The 21,079-nt window shown below is 32.5% G+C and overlaps 2 protein-coding genes across 3 annotated transcripts; both read left to right on the forward strand.

Moving 5' to 3' along the window:
* The first annotated feature begins 4,629 nt into the window (after window positions 1–4,629).
* On the forward strand, window positions 4,630–10,947 carry LOC111301283 (protein SUPPRESSOR OF K(+) TRANSPORT GROWTH DEFECT 1). Its single transcript, XM_022896845.2, has 8 exons — window positions 4,630–5,326; window positions 6,748–6,853; window positions 8,951–9,149; window positions 9,506–9,574; window positions 9,663–9,737; window positions 9,886–9,984; window positions 10,113–10,268; window positions 10,547–10,947. Exons 1-8 carry the CDS (start codon window positions 4,843–4,845, stop codon window positions 10,670–10,672), a joined length of 1,314 nt encoding a protein of 437 aa, XP_022752580.1. The 5' UTR covers window positions 4,630–4,842; the 3' UTR covers window positions 10,673–10,947.
* An 806-nt stretch (window positions 10,948–11,753) lies between these two features.
* On the forward strand, window positions 11,754–18,063 carry LOC111301282 (protein HIRA-like). 2 transcript variants are annotated; one of them, XM_022896843.2, is made up of 10 exons: window positions 11,754–12,532; window positions 12,767–13,042; window positions 13,437–13,688; window positions 13,768–14,165; window positions 14,299–15,295; window positions 15,676–15,880; window positions 16,021–16,261; window positions 16,512–16,634; window positions 17,080–17,185; window positions 17,315–18,063. In XM_022896843.2, the coding sequence occupies exons 1-10, from the start codon at window positions 12,425–12,427 to the stop codon at window positions 17,681–17,683; spliced, it is 3,075 nt and encodes a 1,024-aa protein (XP_022752578.2). In that variant the 5' UTR covers window positions 11,754–12,424; the 3' UTR covers window positions 17,684–18,063. The 2 variants fall into 2 exon arrangements, with proteins under 2 accessions (XP_022752578.2, XP_022752579.2); XM_022896844.2 differs by lacking the exon at window positions 11,754–12,532 and having other exon boundaries at window positions 12,905–13,042; window positions 13,434–13,688.
* The last annotated feature ends 3,016 nt before the right edge of the window (window positions 18,064–21,079 follow it).

Below are 21,079 nucleotides of genomic sequence, written 5' to 3' on the forward strand. Positions count from 1 at the left end.
AGCCAGTTTTTAGCCATGGCCAACTTTATGTTGCTATATCAAAAGTAACTTCTTTCAAATGTTTGAAAATTTTAAAAGATCATGAACATGATTGTAAAAGAAACAAAGCAAAAAATGTTGTTTACTATGAAATATTTGAAGATTTGGTTGCAGGTATGATATACAATTATTTACTATTTTGTTATATTTCTATTATTTTACAATAATTCCTTATAGACATTTATTTACTATTTTGTTATATTCTCATTATTTACAATAATTTCTTATGACTATGTATGAATCTTACGAATTTAGTTTGAAAAATTATATTATTAAATTACTACTTAAACTTTACAATAATAATTTTTTATTGTTTTATAATAGACTGACTTTAAATTCAATCCATGTTTGATCCACAATTTTCCATCATTGAAGAAAATGTATGTTAAGTTTTTGAATAATTTAAAAAATATTCTATGAATAATACTAAAACATATAAAAAAACCACTTCAGATTCGATAATAATGGCTATTCTAATGCTATTTGAGTTGAACACCAAAAGCCACAAAAGCATAATTGAAGTCAAGATTTTGAGGATATGGAAATTCATCAACCTGCGAGTAGACAATCAACTCATCAGCTATGATTTCCTAGCTATTGATCAATAGGTAAATTACACGCAATCTATCTGCTAATACTATATACATTTAAAAATACATTTTGACATCTTTTTGAAGGCTAAAAATCTTAGGAAACATTAGCATAATAGTTAGATTACTTACAAACATTTAGTTTTGTTCTTATTGTTATTTTCAATAGTTTGAATTCCTTTACTCATATGAAATAAATGACATTCATAAAGCATTTAAGTAAGTTTCCTAAATAATTAGAATAATGTTGGTACAGTTCAAATGTTGCATCTTGGTTATAAAACATTAAGAAAATCTTATAAAACATTATTAGAAAGTTAGTATGCATATTGATTGTTTGAAAAATGAGTTGATTACTAACATCATTTGTATTGTAGATAGTTCAATAACTATATATTGATTGTTTGAAAAATGAGTTTATTACTAGTGTCATCAACATTTCCTTACATGCTGTCAAAACTAAAAAATAGAATAATTCAATTCAAGAAATTATCAAGCCAACAAACATGGTATCATATGAGGATATGCTTCATGAAAATGAGATTTATTTAATTTTGAACTTTTTTGTGAGTGAAAGGAATAAATTCTACAATGTTGTTCCAAATCCTTTCATAATAAATTTTTTGAAGACAACTAAAATTGTTAAATCGACAAAAGTTCCTGATTCTTTCCTTTTCTACCGTTACAACTTTTTGAACTTTCAACAGCTTAAAATAGAATTAAGAAGAATGAGATTTTATCAGGTAATTCTATAGAACTTTTAAAAATCAAACTTTTATTTTATACAACACACCCAATATACCTTTAATAAACAAACAAAAATTTTCATTCACAGATGTCATTAAAATTTTGATCAACATTAGTAAAGTTACAGCTACCTTCTTATGGGAGAGCTTATAAGAAGTGACAAAAAAAATCTACAAATATAGATTTTCTGAGTATGTATTCTTTATGAAATATAAAATTTTAAAACAATTAGAGTTCAAAGCAATACTTAGTAACAATATAATTGCAAGAATGATTTGATTTAAGTAACATTCTGGAGAGATTTTGCACAACAACTAGATAAGAATCAATTGATTAGAAGTGAAAAAAACATTGTGATTATCTTTGCATCAATGACTGTTACAAAATTTTTAGGTAAAAAACACATGCTTATCTTTAACTTATAAAAATGCAGAATGCTAACTGTTAATATGTTTATATTGATCATAAACATGACTGATTTATCAATTAAATAGACTAACTCTTGATATCTATATGCTCTGCTTCATGAATTATTATGAATCCAAATGTTTCAAAACTAGAAGATCTAAAAAACAAGAAACTTTTCTTATAAAAAAACTAATAATATATCAATAAATTATCTTATATGATTGCATGCAGATGTCTCACGCATAGCAAAAAAGTTGAAATCCTTGAATTTAATGTTGTAACAAAACGTCTAGTAGAAGAGGAAAAAAGGATGAACAGAGTAACTATTGAAGAACTGCTGAAACAAAATCCAAATGAAGTAAAGGTATATCAATGATTTTGATACATTGTAAAAAATAATCATAAATGTAGGTTGCAAGTAACATATATTACATTCATATTTACAGAACACTAAATTCACATCAAAAGCAAGAATTTTGGAACTTGATGCATCCTAAGGCTAGTTTTACAATAGTTGCAGTGAATGTACTTGAACACTAATTCCCATTGATAAGAAATTCTGGTGTACTAAACACCATGAAAAATTGCCCATTCCCAAGTATTATTTTTAAACCTAAAAACCAGAAAAGTAAGAATAAATATGTTCTCATAGACCAAAATTTACAAAATATACAAATGCAAATTGCCAATTATAGTTGAAGACCACACCGATATTGCATAATTCATGTTTTTTTGGCAACCCTGACAAACGGTTGGTCCAAAGATCTATTATGAGCCTTATTGCTATGACAAATGAAAACCCTTTCATCTTTCTAAAATCATTGAAAGACTTAAAGAATGAGAAAAGGCATTTTCAAGTTTCCATTACCAAATAGTTAATTGAAAAACAAAACCCTCAATGCTCCATCAACACGATCTTACTTCTATAAGGTATTGAAACAAAACAAAGTCTGCTAATGTCCACTTCAGCAAATACAAGCACATATAAATAAGAACAAGAGTTTGATGAGAAATTACCTCAGTAACCAACACAAAATAACATCCCTAAAAATTTGTTTGATGAAGAATCACCAACAAAGAAATAAAAAAAAAGGTAAAATCCACTTAACTTCATATATACTATTCACAAGTTGAAATTTGTATAAGTTCTTCAATTAACAACTCAAACTCATGAAATTTTTATTATATTATTCACAAACATCAACAGGAAAGGAAAAGAAAAAGCCAAAGTATGAAGGTGTTGTAATGGGTAAGAAAGAACATTACTTACAAACAAAACATACACAACACATTAATTTCAATTCAAAACCCTTGCATATGACTCAATACTTTTGTTATTTAATTTCAAAACTTTGCAGGATGCTATAGCAAAAAAAAAAAAAAAAAAAAAAACAACTTGATTGAGTATTTAAGCAAATGGACATATGTTATTGTGTTTAATTTACATTACCAGATTTTATATATGATTAACATATATGGCTTATCATATTTTTAATATATCATGAACTTTTACCTTAATATTATCTATCAATTCAATTAATGGCTAATTTTAATCTAAATTACAGCAATGCGCGAAAAACTACTTAGTATGATATTATTTTGTTACCTTCATATAATTATGGTAGTATGCTTCACGACATTTATAAATATATTTGAACAATTTTTATATATGCATTAATTTGACTATTGAGTTGTAATATAAAAAATATTAATAATTTATTTTATCATATAAATAAAGAAATTAAAATATTCTAAATTCTTTTAAATTTTATAAAATAAAAATTTTTATTACTATAATTATAATTTACTTAGTTGTATAAAAAAATTTATGATTATGATAAATACAATTATTATTATCTAATTTATTATATTTATAATCGTAATAAATATAATTAGACTGAAAATGTAATCGTATCATAATTTAAATTCCCATATGACACAGCACTGTGACGGCTATCATTGATGGAGTGTGACTGGATCTATTGATGGCCATCGCAAATTTGGACTAAAAATTAAATTTTTTGTTTTTTTTGAAAGAGGATAGACGCCAACTAGCTAATTAACAAAACTGATGTGGTTAAGATATTTGTTGATTTGGCACTTAAATGAACAGTAAAATTAATTGATTGAATATATTGTTTTTGATTTCAAAATTATCCTTCAAATCATTTTTAAGGTAAAAATAATCTAGCTATAAATAATAATGAGGGAGCAATTTTAATTAGAGTTGACAACGGATCGAGTTGAAGTGAATTTTTGTTCGCCTCGAACCTGACTTGATTTTATATCCGTTAAATTCGACTCTGATTCGATAGTGTATAAATCGTATTTGATCTCGATCTAAAATTAATAAAATATTATTTTTAAATATAAAATATTATTTTTTTATATATAAATATTTAAATATATAATTATATAAATATACATAAATATAAAATTAAATTAAAAAATTATTTTTATATAATATTAGATCAGATCGAGTTTATTTAAAATTCAAACTCGACTTGATCTCGATCTCTTCTTAACATTACTTGATCCGACTCAATAAAAACTCAATTTTCAAAAAAAAAAATTTGACTCTATAAGCTCAGATAGGTTGAAACTCGTCGAAAATGAGTTAAATTATCCACCTTAATTTTAATTGTAAGTACTATATTTTGAAAATTAAAAATTTCAAACAATTTTTTGTAAAAGTAAATATTGTGATAAAGAGAATAGAAAAAAAAAAAAAAGGAAAATGATTCCAACATAATATTAAAATATTGAAGGTGCACCAATTTAAACTTTTCCCGACCCATAAGGCAAATAAGCCACTATAAATAAAATAAAGCGAAAAGAAACTTTTACACTAATTAATATTCCACACGCTTTGGCTCGAGTCTTGACGATCAAAAAACCAATCTTTTTCTCCCCTTCTTCCCTTATCTCCATCGATCCCTCTCCCCAAATCTCAAAATCTCCAAAATTCGGTTTGAAAACAAAAGAAAAAGTTTAAATCTTTGATCGATCTCATGCAATTCCATTGAAAAAATAAAATACGCAGAAAAAAAAGAAAGAAATGTATAGCAATTTCAAAGAACAAGCGATAGAGTACGTGAAGCAAGCGGTACAAGAAGACAATGCAGGGAACTACAGCAAAGCCTTCCCTTTATACATGAACGCACTCGAGTATTTCAAGACCCATTTGAAGTACGAGAAGAACCCCAAAATAAGGGAAGCAATCACCCAGAAATTCACCGAGTATTTACGCCGTGCCGAGGAGATCCGTGCCGTTCTCGATGAAGGTGGGCCCGGACCAGCTTCTAATGGGGATGCTGCTGTTGCCACGCGTCCCAAAAGTAAGCACAAGGATGGTAGTGGCGGAGGAGACGGCGGTGATGGGGAGGATCCGGAACAGGCTAAGTTGAGAGCTGGGCTTAATTCTGCTATTATTAGGGAAAAGCCGAATGTTAAATGGAATGATGTGGCTGGGTTAGAAAGTGCTAAGCAGGCTTTGCAAGAGGCGGTTATTTTACCTGTCAAGTTTCCTCAGTTTTTTACTGGTTAGTTTTTTATTAGGGCTTTTTATTGGTTTTCTGAGGGTGGTTTTGGGTTTACGGATTAAAAATTGGTGGCTTGAGCTGGATTTTAGTAATTGGTAGTGGATACTGAAATGGGTTAATTGTTGATTGTTAAACTATCGAGGAATTTATGGTTTTATGGGTTTTTCTTGATAGGCTTTGTTAAGGCTGATTCTTGTTTTTAGTTATAAAGCTAGTGACTTTTGCTTGAATTTGGCAATAGGTTGTGGATAGTGAAATGGATTAATTGTTGATTGTGAAACTCTTAAGAAATTTATTCTTTCTTGACTGTGATATTATTTAGAAAAGAGGTTAGTTAGTAGTTTTAATGAGAAGGATGTGATTTTAGTGTTGATATTTGATATCGTTTGAATAATCACCTTTGTTTGTTGAAGTTGATTGTGGTAGTGGAGAGTGCCTATTTTTGTTGCATTATAAACTAATTGTTGTGATTTTCTGTTGCTTGAGATTGTTAATCATAAATGTGAACTGCAGATGTTAGATTTTGGTTTTTTATATACCTATGAGATACACTGCATGCTTTCTGTGCTGTTTTTATGAAAAAAAATGTAGTCCTGTTATATATCTGTTATATGGCTACTTTTGGCGTGCCTTGCTGTCATTTCCTGGAAGTGCTTGAATTGATTCCTATAATAGTACCTGCAATAAAAGCAAGATTTTCCTTTCTGCTGAACTGTGTGATAGTAAAGGAGTTAATTTAGGAATATATAGTGGCTCTGAAGTCACTTTCTTTATTTTATTTTATTTTATTTTTCTGTTATGTTGCTAGTCTAATGATTGTAGTTGTTAACTGACATCAGCATACTAATACCATGATCATCCTTAATTCTTAACTTCTTGCAACATGTAAATGTGACAAACAACCTCTAATATCACCTTCCTAAGACTTGCTTGCTGCCTTTGTCAGTGTCAATTGCTTGCTAGAAGTTTTTGCTTTTACCATCATAGATTCTACCTCCATTGAAGCTGTCAGTATTATCATTTTAATCACATGGTACAAAATTAATATGGTTTTAAAGTCAAAAATTTTAAAATTTATTTTAGATTCTGTTATAATTTTCAAGTAGGATTTGCTGAATTCAACTCGATACTCAGCTCATTGTTGTCTCTCTGAAAATTTCCTCGTATAATCTATGATATGTCTTTGGATATCCTCGTGGCCTTGCTATAAGGTAAAGTTGTTATGATTGAACTACTTTTGTTTTATGTTTGCTTGAACTGTATTATGGAGTTCTGATGAGGAGAGAAACTCACTGAATCTAATCTGTACTCTCCTTTTACCTGCTTTTTCAGCAGTTCTATTCATTTTCATTTTAACATTACACATGCAGGGATATAATTGGATTAATTTTGTTAAAGTATTCCTACTTGTTCTCTTTTAGGAAAGAGAAGGCCGTGGAGAGCTTTTCTGTTGTATGGACCACCTGGGACTGGGAAGTCATACTTGGCCAAGGCTGTTGCAACTGAAGCAGACTCTACATTTTTTAGGTAATATATTGATTGGCACATATTTGACATCTTTATCTGCCCATAAGAAAACATTTAATAATCATCTTCTACGTTTGAAGCCTTTTTCACTTTTGTTAAATTTGAAGATGCATATTGAATCATGAAAATAAAGGGAACGAGGTCAAATTAACATGTTAGTCTTTCCTTTGTGATGCAGCCACCACTTTCCTTTTATCTGGAAAAAGGGAGGGTGGCGGTAGTAAAGACTCCAATATAGGATTGCATTGGCAAATAGGTGGTGGTGTTCACATATTGTGGTTATGGCTTACATCTGCTACAAAAATTCTTTGATCTGTTAATATTTATTGGCTTTATGTAGTGCAAAGTCCTACCTTTACCTCAGTTCCACGTTGTTCTGTTAAGTGAAATTTACTGGTGCTGCTTGAATAGTTGTGTGTGAATTGTGTTATGATATCTATCACCAAATAATGGTGATGCAGCCATTGCAGAGCTCCGTCACTTTTATGTGATTCTATTTTCACAATCTACAATTGTATATCATGAATTCTAGGGATTTTCTTATTCGGGAGTAGAATTATAATTTACAGTTCCTTTAAACCTGGGTTTATTGTTTTACTTTGTTGAGTTTATATTAGTCTAGGGGTTTCTAAGCTTTTAGGTTGGTTTCTTGGAATCTAAGATGATTATTTGCTTGTAGTTTTGTCATGAATCCAAGTCCTAGTGAATTTAAGAAATAATCTCGGAGTATTTTTAAATACCAATCTAATATGCATATTTCTCTAGGCTTATGATTTATGTAATTATGTGCATTTTGTTTACTAAGCATGGATGCCTAAGGCAACTGTGCTATCCTTTCTTGTCATCTTCTTTGTCTTTTCATCATCTCCATTACTACATTGCTTTTGGATTAGTGTTGATGCCATGGTTAACGACATCCTTTTATCATGTTTCTTGTTCTCTGTTGCAATATAATCAAATCCTGTTTATTATACTTTTTAAACTCTAAATCTTGCGTGTTTTGACTCCAAGTCCTCCTGCTAAGGCTTTCAAACAAGCAAGTAAATCCTAATTTTGCTGCCATCGAGAATTTCAGCAACCAGGTTAATCAGTTCTGGCTGCTCTTCTACCCTAACACCTGATCACATCAAAGTTCTATTTCATCTTCTAACCTTAACTGCCTTCTACTCTAGAAATGTAGTTTTCCTTATTGCAAACCCCAAGTCCCCCAAAATAATGACATTGACAGATTACCCAAAATCTTTCCTACATCAAGTAGTAACAGTAATTATGTTAATTACAGAAATAATAGTAGTACTAAATGAAATAACAACTGTAAGGATTTTGTAGTAGAATCAGCCTTGGCATGTATAATTATTATAGCAATACAATGTATAATGTCCAGTGATGTGAAGGTCTTTTGTTGTGGTTTCATTTGCACATAATTTAAGGTTGCACTTTGCTAAGTGTAGTTTGTAATTGCAGAGCATCTGGGAGTTTTAGAAATGTGTCTGTGGTTGCATCCTGCTATTTCATTGTTATATTTTAGCATAAGTCAGAAAGATGGATTATGGGATTTGTGACTTCCTGTAATATTAAAGCATATGCTTTAAAACAAATTATATCTGGGAAGTAAGGATTGATGTTGGGAAATCAAATGTAATCTTGAAGATAAGTTAGCAATTGTGCTGACAACTTCCATGTTATTGAAGTTAGACATTTAGCCACTGCCTGTCAATTCTGGTCATGCTTGCTTTTCATTCCTCAATTTAGTTTGATGCACTCAAACTATATCTCTCTTGTGATTATCAGTTTATATTATGTGTAACAATTGGTCTTAAGTTTCATCATCTTGTAATCTTTGTCACCCATAAAGACATGAAAATTATGTGTCCTGCTCTTCTTTTGAGATTGTAAACCTAGGCTATCATTTGTGAAAGTTATTGATATTAATATATAATGATAAGTTTGCCTTTCTGGCACACAGTTGGTTATCTTTTCAAACATTTTTGTGGTAGTTAATCTTCTATATACATTTGCTCTGTTTATGTGCATGTTTATTAGGTTTCTGCTTGTTTCTCTTTTAAAACTTAATCCCTTTTCTCCTTTTTCTGCTAGCGTTTCTTCGTCGGACCTTGTCTCAAAGTGGATGGGGGAAAGTGAAAAGCTGGTTTCAAACCTTTTTCAGATGGCTCGTGATAGTGCTCCTTCTATCATATTCATTGATGAAATAGATTCTTTGTGTGGCCAGCGTGGTGAGGGCAACGAGAGTGAAGCATCAAGACGTATCAAAACTGAACTTCTTGTGCAGATGCAGGTATTTGTCAGTGTGGTGAAAGTGCTAAGAAGAATTTTAAAATTTCTTTGCCCAAAGCTTTTCAAGAAATTAGTTTCTTTGCCCAAATCATATATACTGAGAAAGACTTTTAAGTGTATATTATTTAGAGGTTATTCAATATATATTTATGTAAGATATTTTTTATTGCTCTATTCTGCAGCATGCTAAGATCTGTATCCTAAATTTTTGAGAATTTCCATGTTGCCGTATTTATATTAGACAGTGCTCATATCTTACTTGATGCTTGTGCTAGATTGTGACAAATAAATATACGATTCCTTCCAAGATTTCAAGCTTAATGAATGAATTTTATACCTTGTGCTTTTTTACTTCAGGGTGTTGGACATAATGATCAGAAAGTCCTAGTGCTTGCGGCAACAAATACTCCCTATGCACTTGATCAGGTAAAGGAGAATATCAGATTATAATTTTCATATATTCATCTTGGATCGGCAGAGATGGGTATCCTTTACTAATCATTTGTCCTTTTAGGCCATCCGTCGTCGTTTTGACAAGCGTATTTATATTCCTCTCCCAGATTTGAAGGCTCGGCAGCATATGTTCAAAGTACTTGACCTTATCCCTAATATTGTCCTTCAAAGTATTGAGAAAAAAGAGAAAGAAAATGCTTGGTTGTCTGGTCTTCTTTTACACAATAGAACCATTCAGTCACTTTTGTTTTTGACATGGCTGCCTGTAAAATAAATTACGACAGGTGCATTTAGGTGATACTCCTCACAACTTGACTGAAAGTGATTTTGAAAACTTAGCTCGCCGGACTGAGGGGTTTTCAGGGTCAGACATATCTGTTTGTGTAAGTGCAACACCTATATGAGAGATGCTTGATCATTATCTCTTCTTCTTCAAGACAGAGTCTTACTATGAAGGGCCAATATAGAGTGGTTCACTTGTGCGCTTTTTTAATTGTTTACATCTTGACAGGTTAAGGATGTTCTTTTTGAACCTGTTCGTAAAACCCAAGATGCCATGTTTTTCTTTAAGACACCTAATGATATGTGGATACCATGTGGACCAAAGCAACCAGGTGCTGTCCAAATTACCATGCAGGAATTGGCGGCCAAAGGACTTGCGGCACAGGTATAGAGTTGGTTGTGATAGAAAGTGTTTGAGTTCTTACCTTTGTGTCCCTCTGCTTCTGTATACATTTGTAGATCCCTTTATTTTGTGATTTTTTAGTGTGAATTTGTTCTGGCTTCTGAAGAATGCATTGAGATAAAGTGTATGGAGTGTATATTTAGTTATTTACTACATCTAAGATGGGTTTATATTTCTGTTATACGATAAATGTACCTGTTTAGTCAATTGTGACATTTGAAGTAATTAAAATTTCTTTTCCATTGATTAATGCCCTGCAGATCCTTCCACCTCCTATTTCAAGATCAGATTTTGATAAGGTGCTAGCAAGACAGAGGCCAACGGTGAGCAAAGCCGATCTCGAGGTCCATGAAAGATTTACAAAGGAGTTTGGAGAGGAAGGTTGATGGATTTGATGAAATTGTGACATTGATCTACATTAGTTGGGGGTGCAATTACTGTCATTTGTATTTTATTAATAACTGCTGGATCATCCAAAGAATTCTCTCTATTTAGCTTCGCCAAGCTGGGAAGGTGACTTGCCTTCCCTTTTCCTGTATGCATATGGGTCGAATGTTTGACACTTACTTGAATTACTTTTTTTTTTTTTTGGTGTAAAGAAGATTGCTAAGAAATTTGGCTTAAAATGCATGAATATGAGTTGTGCCCTTTTTCTGCCAAATCTGGTTATCATTTGGAGCATTTGCTATGGCTGTCTACTGTTAGGGGTATGGTTGGATGGAGGGAAAAGATAGGAGGGGAAAGTGTATGCTTACAATTACCAACCACTACTAGTATGAAATGTTTACTTGATGCTTGATGATGTCTTTGAGTAGCAACTCTCAAGTTTGCCTCATCTTTTGACATATTTCAAGGGAAGATATATTCAATTCCTTAATCATGAATGCTGTTTTGGAATACAAAAATACAAAGGACATTAGTCAGTTCTTTAATATTTTTACTTCATGACACTTGAATCAGATGTAATTTTGTACTTCCTTTACAAAAAATACTAGAATGAAGCTTTTATTCAAAGTTTCATTATTATTATTATTTTTTAAATGTGATAATTTTTATGTTCTTAAGTCGTATTAGTAGCTTCTTTTAGTATTTTTGTGGTGCATAAAAATTTATGAGAGTTTCACTTTAAAAGTCAAATATCTTATTTTGACCAAAATTTGTATTAAATTTACGAAATCAAAAGTATATTATTTTAGTGAAAATTTATATTATCTTTCATTAAATTTTATCAATTCATCCAACTTCTATAATTTAACTCATTTATATGAAGAAAGCAAATTCTTTTTTCTTATGTATTTATCTTACCATTTTTATCTATCTTTTGTTTCTGTCTTTTTCTTCTTTTTTTTTTTTGTTTCTGTCCCTTCCGTGTATATATAGTAAATGGAGCCTGTTTATATTCTTTTCTTTTTCTTTTAAAATTTATAAATAATCATTTTAGTCTCTTTTTCTTTCGCAGTCTTTCGTGTCTATGACACTTCTCACAATCTTCTAAGAAGGAATTTTGACCGTTGAAAGAGACCAACTTTTTTCCTTTTTGATCTCCTCTAGGGTGTTTTTTTTTTTTTTTAATTTTTGTTAACCTTTTTGCCTTCCTTGTAATCGAGATTAGGGCTTTTCTTCTTACAAAAAAAATGAAAAAACCCCTTGATTAGCATTTTTTGGTTGAGTTTTAGAATAAGAAAAAATAAGTAATTTTTTTTTATATAATTATTTTACCTCTGTTTTCTCTTCCCATTAACCACACTCCGAAAAAATAAGTAAGTTTTTTTTTTTTTTATAATTATTTTACCTCTGTTTTCTCTTCCCATTAACCACACTCCGACCTTTGCTTCTTCTTCACTTTTAAGCACTTCAAAAACCCTTAATTTCCATATTTTCCCAGCCTGGTTTTTTTTAAAACAAGGTAAAGTTTCCTTTTTTTTTTTTTTTTTGGTTTTTGGTCATTTTAGACAACTGGGTTTTGTGTGCTAAGAACTTTTAGCTTTAATTTCCATTCTAAGTTGTGGATTGGGTTTTTCTTGTTCCTTGTTGAAAAGCTATGAACTTTACTAGTCTTTGTTTGAGTTTTCACCAAACATAGTGAAAAAAGAAGCAGAATTTGGAAGGGTTCTGTGAAGTAGCAAAAGAAGAGGAAGATGATTGCTGAAAAGCCAAGTTGGGTTAGGCATGAGGGAATGCAGATTTTCTCCATTGATGTTCAGCCTGGTGGTCTTAGGTTTGCTACTGGTGGAGGTGACCACAAGGTAAAACTTTCCTTCTTACTACTCTTTATATTCTCTTTTGGCTTACGTTTGCTACTGGTGGAGGTGACCGCATTTTCAGATTTTTTCTGTGCATAGCATGCGTAAGACTACAATGATATGACCAGAGATTATCTAATTTTGCTGACAAACAGCATCATCTGTTTGTGTATATGTAAATTGGTATATTATCTTTTGTTCTTGAATATCACTGTTTTTGTGTCACCTTAAATGTAGGTTCGAATATGGAACATGAAATCTGTTGGCAGGGACTTGGAAAATGATGAATCTACACAGAGGCTTCTTGCAACCTTGCGTGATCATTTTGGGTCTGTTAACTGTGTTAGGTGGGCTAAGCATGGTCGATTTGTTGCATCTGGGTCTGATGATCAAGTGGTTCTAATTCATGAGAGAAAGCCTGGTTCTGGGACTACTGAGTTCGGCAGCGGAGAGCCTCCAGATGTTGAAAATTGGAAAGTTGCAATGACATTGAGGGGACACACTGCAGATGTGGTAATGATATTGTTTTGTATGTTGGGACATATAGCCACTGATAAAGAGCTCAACTCTCTCGATCCTGTAGTTAGTTTTGTTGTGCTGCATGTTGATTGATTTTTCATTCTTGAAAAAGCATCTAATTTTACTTTGAAACTCAGTTTTTGCAACATTTTCTCAGTACACATTTGCTAATGGTTGCACTTTTTAAGTATGTGTTTATTTTGATTTGGTAAGAAGGGAAGAGGGGTTGGGGGTTTAGGGTTGGGAAGAAGGTAAAGGAGAAAGAATACAAGGTCAAAATCCTCAACTGTTATGTCATACGCAGCCCCCTTAATTTAAGGTATTGCTTTCCGATAAGCACTGGATATTATCCAACTGAGAAGTTTCTTTTATTCTGCGCTTGAAGTAGGTGGATCTTAATTGGTCTCCTGATGACTCAATATTGGCTAGCGGAAGTTTGGACAACACCATTCACATATGGAATATGAGTAATGGCATCTGCACAGCTGTGCTGAGGGGTCATTCTAGTCTTGTTAAAGGAGTTGCCTGGGATCCCATTGGGTCCTTCATAGCAAGTCAATCTGATGACAAGACAGTCATAATATGGCGAACAAGTGACTGGAGTCTTGCTCATAGAACAGAGGGCCACTGGGCGAAATCAGTATGTTTATCTGTGTAGATGGAATTTTCTTTGGTCTTATATTCTGTATCATTTTCTGATGGAAACATGTTCGTTTCAGTTGGGATCTACATTTTTCAGGCGGCTTGGATGGTCACCTTGTGGCCATTTCATAACTACCACTCATGGTTACCAAAAGCCAAGGCATTCTGCACCTGTTCTAGAGAGAGGGGAATGGGCTGCCACATTTGACTTCTTAGGACACAATGCGCCGGTTATTGTAGTGAAGTTTAATCGCTCGATGTTCAGAAGGAATTTTGCCAATTCACAGGAAACGAAAGCTACACCTGTTGGCTGGGCAAATGGAGCTCCTAAGATTGGAGGGAAAGAATCACAGCCATATAATGTAATTGCAATTGGGAGTCAGGACCGCACTATAACTGTGTGGACAACTGCAAGTCCTCGCCCACTCTTTGTAGCCAAACATTTCTTTAGTCAAAGTGTTGTGGATTTATCCTGGTAAAATTTTCATTTTAGTGAAGGATTTTTTTTTCTGTCATTGATGTGCACATTTGTTTGTGTTGCGCTAGCCTTTTTTTCCTTATGCCATTTTTAAATTTATCTCTTAATAGTAATCTCTTTCCATAAACAGGAGCTCTGATGGCTATTCTCTCTTTGCCTGTTCATTGGATGGGACAGTTGCTACTTTCCATTTTGAAGTGAAAGAACTTGGCCGCAGGCTAAGTGATGCTGAACTGGATGAGTTAAAGAGAGGTCGTTATGGTGACATCAGAGGTCGACAGGCGAATTTGGTGGAGAGCCCAGCACAGTTATTGCTTGAAGCTGCTTCAGCCAAGCAAACCACTAGCAAAAAAGTAGCGTTGGATGTTCAGCAGAACCAGATATCTGTAAAATCTTCTGTTGAGTTGGGGGTCACAAACAAAAATTATGAGCCTCAGAATAATGATGGAAAGAAGAGTGGGCTTGCTGCGAGTAACGGATTAAATAAAGCATTGAGTTCTGCCCGGATTTCTAGTCCTGTGGAACAAAGAGAATACAGACGTGCTGATGGTAGAAAGAGGATCATTCCTGAAGCAGTAGGTGTGCCTATTCAGCAGGAGAATAAAGCATTAGACTTCCCTGTTGCATCTTCTGATCCTAGAAAAAATGATAATGGCATAGTTCCTACTGATTTTAGTTCAAGAGAAGTTTCTGTCAGGGGAACCATTGGCAGAAGCTCTGACTTAAAGGATCGCTCAGGGGTCACTGCTAAGGCTACTGTTAGTGACAGCCTGGTTGTTGAGAAGGTTCCAGTCTCTGCTGGCCAAGATCATAGCATCAATGTAGAACAGTCTGGAAGAATGATGCCTTCAGGTTCTACCGTATGCTCTACCACATCTCTTTCAATTAGGGTATTTGACAAGAAAGAAGGTGGGGATATGACTCCAGTTTGCTTGGAAGCTTGTCCTCAGGAACATGCTCTGAATGACAGTGTGGGTGTGGGAAATGCAAGTATGATGAAAGAAACAGACATTGTTTGCACAAGAGGGTCTCAAACACTTTGGTCTGATCGTATCTCAGGAAAAGTCTCTGTTTTAGCTGGAAATGCAAACTTCTGGGCTGTTGGATGTGAAGATGGGTGTCTACTGGTAAGAAAGAACATTCGATCCTAGCTAGGCAGAATTTATATTTCTTTATCCTCTAGCAATTGTTCTGGACAGTCATTGGACAATAACTATAGGAATTGCTATTCAACAATTGTATGATTTGTTTATGTTCTTGTTAGGTATCATGCTCCGTTATATCAAATTCATGGTTTTTCCCACCTTTTTTTATTTTTTCATTTTTGCTGGGGTGGGGTGTAACTGTGGTTTTGTCTAGGCATTTCACCATGCTGAATTCAAGGGTGGGCTTTAGACTTGGGCCTTGCATGTGCTTCTATGATATTATACATGGCAAATTATTGCAATGAGATTTCATAAATTGTTTGGCAAATGTACCTTAGTCTTTTTTGCTTATGTTTTTTAAGGTTTATACAAAGTGTGGAAGACGTGCATTGCCGACCATGATGATGGGATCTGCAGCAACCTTTATAGATTGTGATGAAAGCTGGAAATTGTTACTGGTCACAAGGAAAGGATCTTTGTATTTATGGGATCTCTTCAATAGGAACTGTCTCCTCCATGATTCATTAGCATCTCTAATCACTTTGGACCTTAGCTTGTCTGCAAAAGGTATATGTACTCAATATAATTTGAGCCTTCATATCATCTTAGAGGACTTATTATTTCATAGTACTTGGCCGGCAACTCATAGTGTCTTGCTCATGTGGGATGTTACACATATTTCCTAACATTTTTTTAACTATTTTCAGGCACAATCAAAGTTATATCTGCTAAGTTATCAAAATCTGGTTTTCCTCTTGTTGTTTTGGCTACTCGGCATGCGTTTCTGTTTGACATGAGTCTCATGTGTTGGCTGAGGGTTGCAGATGACTGCTTCCCTGCATCAAATTTTTCTAGTTCTTGGAATTTGGGTTCAATTCACGCTGGTGAGCTAGCTGCACTGCAGGTGGATGTCAGGAAATATTTGGCCAGAAAGCCAGGCTGGAGTAGGTTTGTTGCTAACACTCTTTTGCCCTAAAATCCTGAAGTCATATCAGAATTTTGATACGAGTATTTGTTTGACATCTTATCTCAGTCGGTGGCATGAATTTCAATTATCCTCTTCCCTTACTAAAGTTCCTTTTGACACAGTAGCTGCTAAAGAAATAATTCTGAATAAATCCCAGTTTTTAATTATTTTAAGAAGCTCTATTTATTGTGTTGATCCTAGAATTTCACCTGTCATCATGTTTTGCCACAGGGTAACTGATGATGGAGTGCAGACACGTGCTCATTTAGAAGTTCAGTTGGCATCGTCTTTGGCTTTGAAATCCCCTAATGAATATCGCCAGAGCCTTCTTTCCTACATACGCTTCCTAGCAAGGTTTGTTTTTCTCCCCTAGCAAATGCATTTATGAGTGATGATAGCAGAAAAAACTTGTGGAGCTTTGTCAGTGTACAAGCTTGTACTTTTTAGTTACTAGTGGTGCAAAGCTTGTATTCAGTACACTGTAATAGAACCTGGAATCTATGTATTTCTGCAGAATAATGTTCTCTCTGTCGGTGTACAGGCTTATACTTTTTTGTTACTAGTGGTGCAAATTTTGTATTCAGTACATTGTAATGGAACCTAGAATCTATGTATTTCTGCAGAATAATGTTCTCTCTCACTTATTGGGATGCAGAATAATAGTGGTGCAAAGCTTGTATTCAGTAGATTGTAATAGAACCTGGAATCTATGTATTTCTGCAGAATAATGTTCTCTCACTTATTGGGATGCAAGTATAAAAATAAATCATTGACAAACTATGCATGCTTGTGTTTGCAGAGAAGCAGATGAGTCTCGTTTGCGAGAAATCTGTGAAAGTTTTCTCGGGCCACCAACTGGAATGGCTTCGGATTCCAAGAATCCTGCTTGGGATCCTTGTGTGCTTGTAAGTCTTTTATCCCACCCTTTTATAAATACCGTACTCCATTGATTTTAGAGCATCTTTTTCCATCATATCCTAGACTATCCAAGGAGAATCACTTCTTTATCTCTAAACCTATCTGGATCTTTGCAGGGAATGAGAAAACACAAACTTTTAAGAGAAGACGTTCTTCCTGCAATGGCATCCAATAGAAAAGTCCAGCGTTTACTTAATGAGTTCATGGATCTCCTCTCAGAATACGGAAGTGTTGAAAACAATCTTGACCAGAAAAATCCATCTCCGCCAACTACATCTCAGCCAGAGATAGATCTGATGGACTCTAACCCATCTGCAACAGGTCAAACGGATTCTTCTCTACCGGCAACAGATAAGAAGGAAAATCATTCCCTTGGTATGGATCAAAAGGATTCTGCTTCATTGATAACAGATCAAGTAAACTTAGGCATCCAATCAACTGATCAAGGACATCAAGCTCCAGAAAGTGAAGATGCTGGTTCATGATGATGAAATCTTTAATATTGCATACTAACTAATGGTGTTTGACTTAGAATAGGGGAGTGCAGAGGTATATATCCCTTAACTTGCTGGTTAATATTTTGCCATTTCAGCTTGGTTCTCTAAAGGGCAGCCTCGTATGTATGCAGAGCTTCTCATTTCGGTGGACCATCTGATGCATCTTTTTATTTATTTATTTTTTTTTTTCTGTTGTATTCTCTGTGCATGTAACTTTAGAATCTCTTTTGTTAGTTAGGAATTTAGTTTTCTCTTACCACTGATAGAAATCATTATCTTGTACAATTGAGCATAATATGATCGAATCTTGTGCTTCAAGTGTTCCTATTCTGTAGTTTGGTGATTGGAAGATTAATTTGTTGAGTGCATTGCTATCACTTCCCCATATTATCATTCATTCCACTTTGTTGGGCACATAACCTTTCATTATATAACAGACTAGACGTTTTCCATGGGGTGGGCTTTTAGCCTTAAAATAGAAACCCAACCCTCACCCAAATGTCATTGGACTTAATAGCTTGGCCCAACTTGGCCCAACGCAAAAGAAATCATTTTTAAATAATATAATATATTTATTGTTTTTTTTTCCGATGACGTGGCTTAAAAATATAATATTTGGATGTTAAAATTTAATTCAATTGGTTTATAAAATTATTTTTAAAAAAATGATATTCAATAAATTTAATATTTAAATTTTAATATTTATTTTTTATTTGTAAATATAATATATATATACATATATATCTAATTCCAATTTAATTAGGTTAGGTTTGTTGATTATCTGATCGCTATTTTTCAACTGTTGATAGCTTTTCAAATTAGGTTCATGTTTTGACTTACTTTTGTTTCCTTTTGATTTCTAAAGTACAATCATTTCTTCTTGTTTAACCATTACTTATTTATTCTATAATGATGCATTTTGACTAAAATTTCAAGGAATTGGAGCAAATTGATGGTACAATTATTTGTTCACCAATGGGAAGGATAAGCTAAACTTGTTAACCAAGACAATGGCTAAATAGCTAGCTTGGTCCCCATTGACTTTGAAATTTTTTGATTGTAGAAGTTGGATGTACTGCTCCATTGATGCCATAAAACATGCCTGGATTCAAGTGTTAAATCAGCTAAGGTTCAAATAATTACTAATAAGCTGCAAATTTATCTATGGGAATAGTTTAAAATTACCATCAATCTTTTAATTTGTGTAATTTTATTACAATACGCTTAATTTTGGAACATATTTACTATCATATTGCAATTTTTGGAGCAATTAAAGCATATTCAACAAAAAAAAAAAAAAATCTGTTAGAAACTATTTCATTGCTCAAAAAATAATTTTCAAAATGATGGTCCCCAGGGAAAACCAACCATGAAGCTTAAATTAGATTTTTTTTTTTATTCTTTTATCATGATATCTTTTATTAAATATAATGTCACATAATTCGGATTTTTTATTTTATTTTTTTCTTGCTTTATCATGAATTTTCTACATATAATATCATGTTGTCTTTTTCCAATTGAGCTTGATCTTTTTCCTTTTTTTTTTTTTCAAAATTTTTAAATTATAAAATAATTTCTAATAGAATTTTCTACTGAATATTTTTAATTGCTCCAAAATTTGAAATATACTAATAAATTTACTCCAAAATTAAAAGTATTCTGATAAAATTGTATCAGTTGAAAGATGAGTAATAAATTTAAACAACTCACATTAATAGAGTGATAAATTTGCGCCTTATCCGAATAATTAAACATTGCAAAGAAAACAAGAAGAAAAATTCATTGTTTAACACTGGAAAAAGGTTGGGATTCTTGCATGGTTTTTTTCTCCATTAATAAATTATGACCTATGTTGGAAGAAATTGATTTGAAATTGAGCTTCCTCAAGGCTCAATTACTGAATACCAATTACATGATCTTTCACCAACAAAAAGCATGGTTATTTACTCATTTATTAATAATGAATCAATTTCCAGCCATGTGCAGATAAATTGGAAGTTATAGGTGACTTGCCTGGTCTTTTCTAAGATCACCAGTTTTCTTGTTCATTTCTCTTGTCAACAAAATCTCAAAAGCAAAGGCAAAGATTGGTTTATAGATTATGATCTAATCTATTATATTCAAAACATATATTAAATTATATACCCATCATTGTGATTAAATGCATCATTCTTTTTTTTTTTTTTCGGAACTATAGTATAGTTTTGATTGATATTTAAGATTAACGTCAAAGAAGAATCATAGCATAAACTTTTTTTTTTCTAAAAATAAGGTGAAATTTAAAAATATTCCCGTTCTTTACTTGGTTAAGAAAACAAACACATGCATGCATATGCATAATGAATATCAAACCTTCCTAATCTTACCAAAAAGTTCATTAATTTGGAAGAAAAGGTGCATGGATCCTCTAAGATCAACTTTTGTCCCTTTATAGAATTTTTATCATATGTTCTTCTTTTAATGATTTGCCAGCTAAATTCTGGGAATCGTATCCCACCACACCATGTGACTGCTCACCTAATTCTTACTAGAAATTAAAGTTTCAAAGTCAAAATGAGGCAAACAAAATCTTTTTATCTTCTTGGTTTCGTAAATTAACATAATAAATGTTTTGAAACCATTTCATGGTTACACTTTGTCCAATTTTCTTTTTAACTATTGCAAGAAAAGCAATAGGGAACTTGTTTGTCTCCATTTTGATGAGGTGTATTAATTGACAAAGGAAGCAAATTTTCATTTAAAAAATATTATAACATTGATATTTAAATTTAGTTGGTCAAGTCATGTGAAAATTATGTAACTTCTAATCAGACATGCAACTCCTATCAATTTAATAATAAGGAAATACTTAATAGCCCACATTTCGTTAATTTTTTTTTTTTGACATTTGAATTTGTTAAGAATTATATTATAATCATTAAATTTTGTAATCGTTTACAAAATTTTCATTTTTTTTGAAAAAAAAAAAATACATATATAGAATTAACATAATTAGTGAAGTTTATAAACAAATCCATAAATCAACTAAACGAATCAATAAAAAAAAAGAGAGATAAATATTCACGGAATGTAAAATTTGAATTCAAAATGAAGTTTTTAATAAATTAAAAAGAAATATATAACTAACGTATAATTTATTTCTACATCAACTACTATAGAATATTGGAATTGATTGTAGAAGACAATAAAAATAAAAATACAAGTATTTATAGTCTACCACATAAAGCTACTTTTGCCGACCCATATCCATAACATGGTTTGGGTGAATGCCCATAACTTAACACACTATACCCACCAATACCTATCCAGTGGTGACCTTCAACGACTATTTGTCTTTTATTATTATTATTTTTCCTCTTCCCCAACGTATGGGCAATCCAATGT

The sequence above is a fragment of the Durio zibethinus genome, chromosome 15 (assembly GCF_047325235.1).
Source record: "Durio zibethinus cultivar Kanyao isolate XHJ-2024 chromosome 15, ASM4732523v1, whole genome shotgun sequence".
Lineage (NCBI taxonomy): Eukaryota > Viridiplantae > Streptophyta > Magnoliopsida > Malvales > Malvaceae > Durio > Durio zibethinus.

Coding starts and splice junctions, on each gene's coding strand:
- LOC111301283 (XM_022896845.2), top strand. CDS start 4,843: ATGTATAGCAATTTCAAAGAACAAGCGATAGAGTACGTGAAGCAAGCG. Junction 9,738..9,885: donor CTCGGCAGCATATGTTCAAA/GTACTTGACCTT, acceptor AAATTACGACAG/GTGCATTTAGGTGATACTCC. Junction 10,269..10,546: donor CCAAAGGACTTGCGGCACAG/GTATAGAGTTGG, acceptor AATGCCCTGCAG/ATCCTTCCACCTCCTATTTC.
- LOC111301282 (XM_022896843.2), top strand. CDS start 12,425: ATGATTGCTGAAAAGCCAAGTTGGGTTAGGCATGAGGGAATGCAGATT. Junction 13,043..13,436: donor GGGGACACACTGCAGATGTG/GTAATGATATTG, acceptor CGCTTGAAGTAG/GTGGATCTTAATTGGTCTCC. Junction 16,635..17,079: donor TACATACGCTTCCTAGCAAG/GTTTGTTTTTCT, acceptor TTGTGTTTGCAG/AGAAGCAGATGAGTCTCGTT.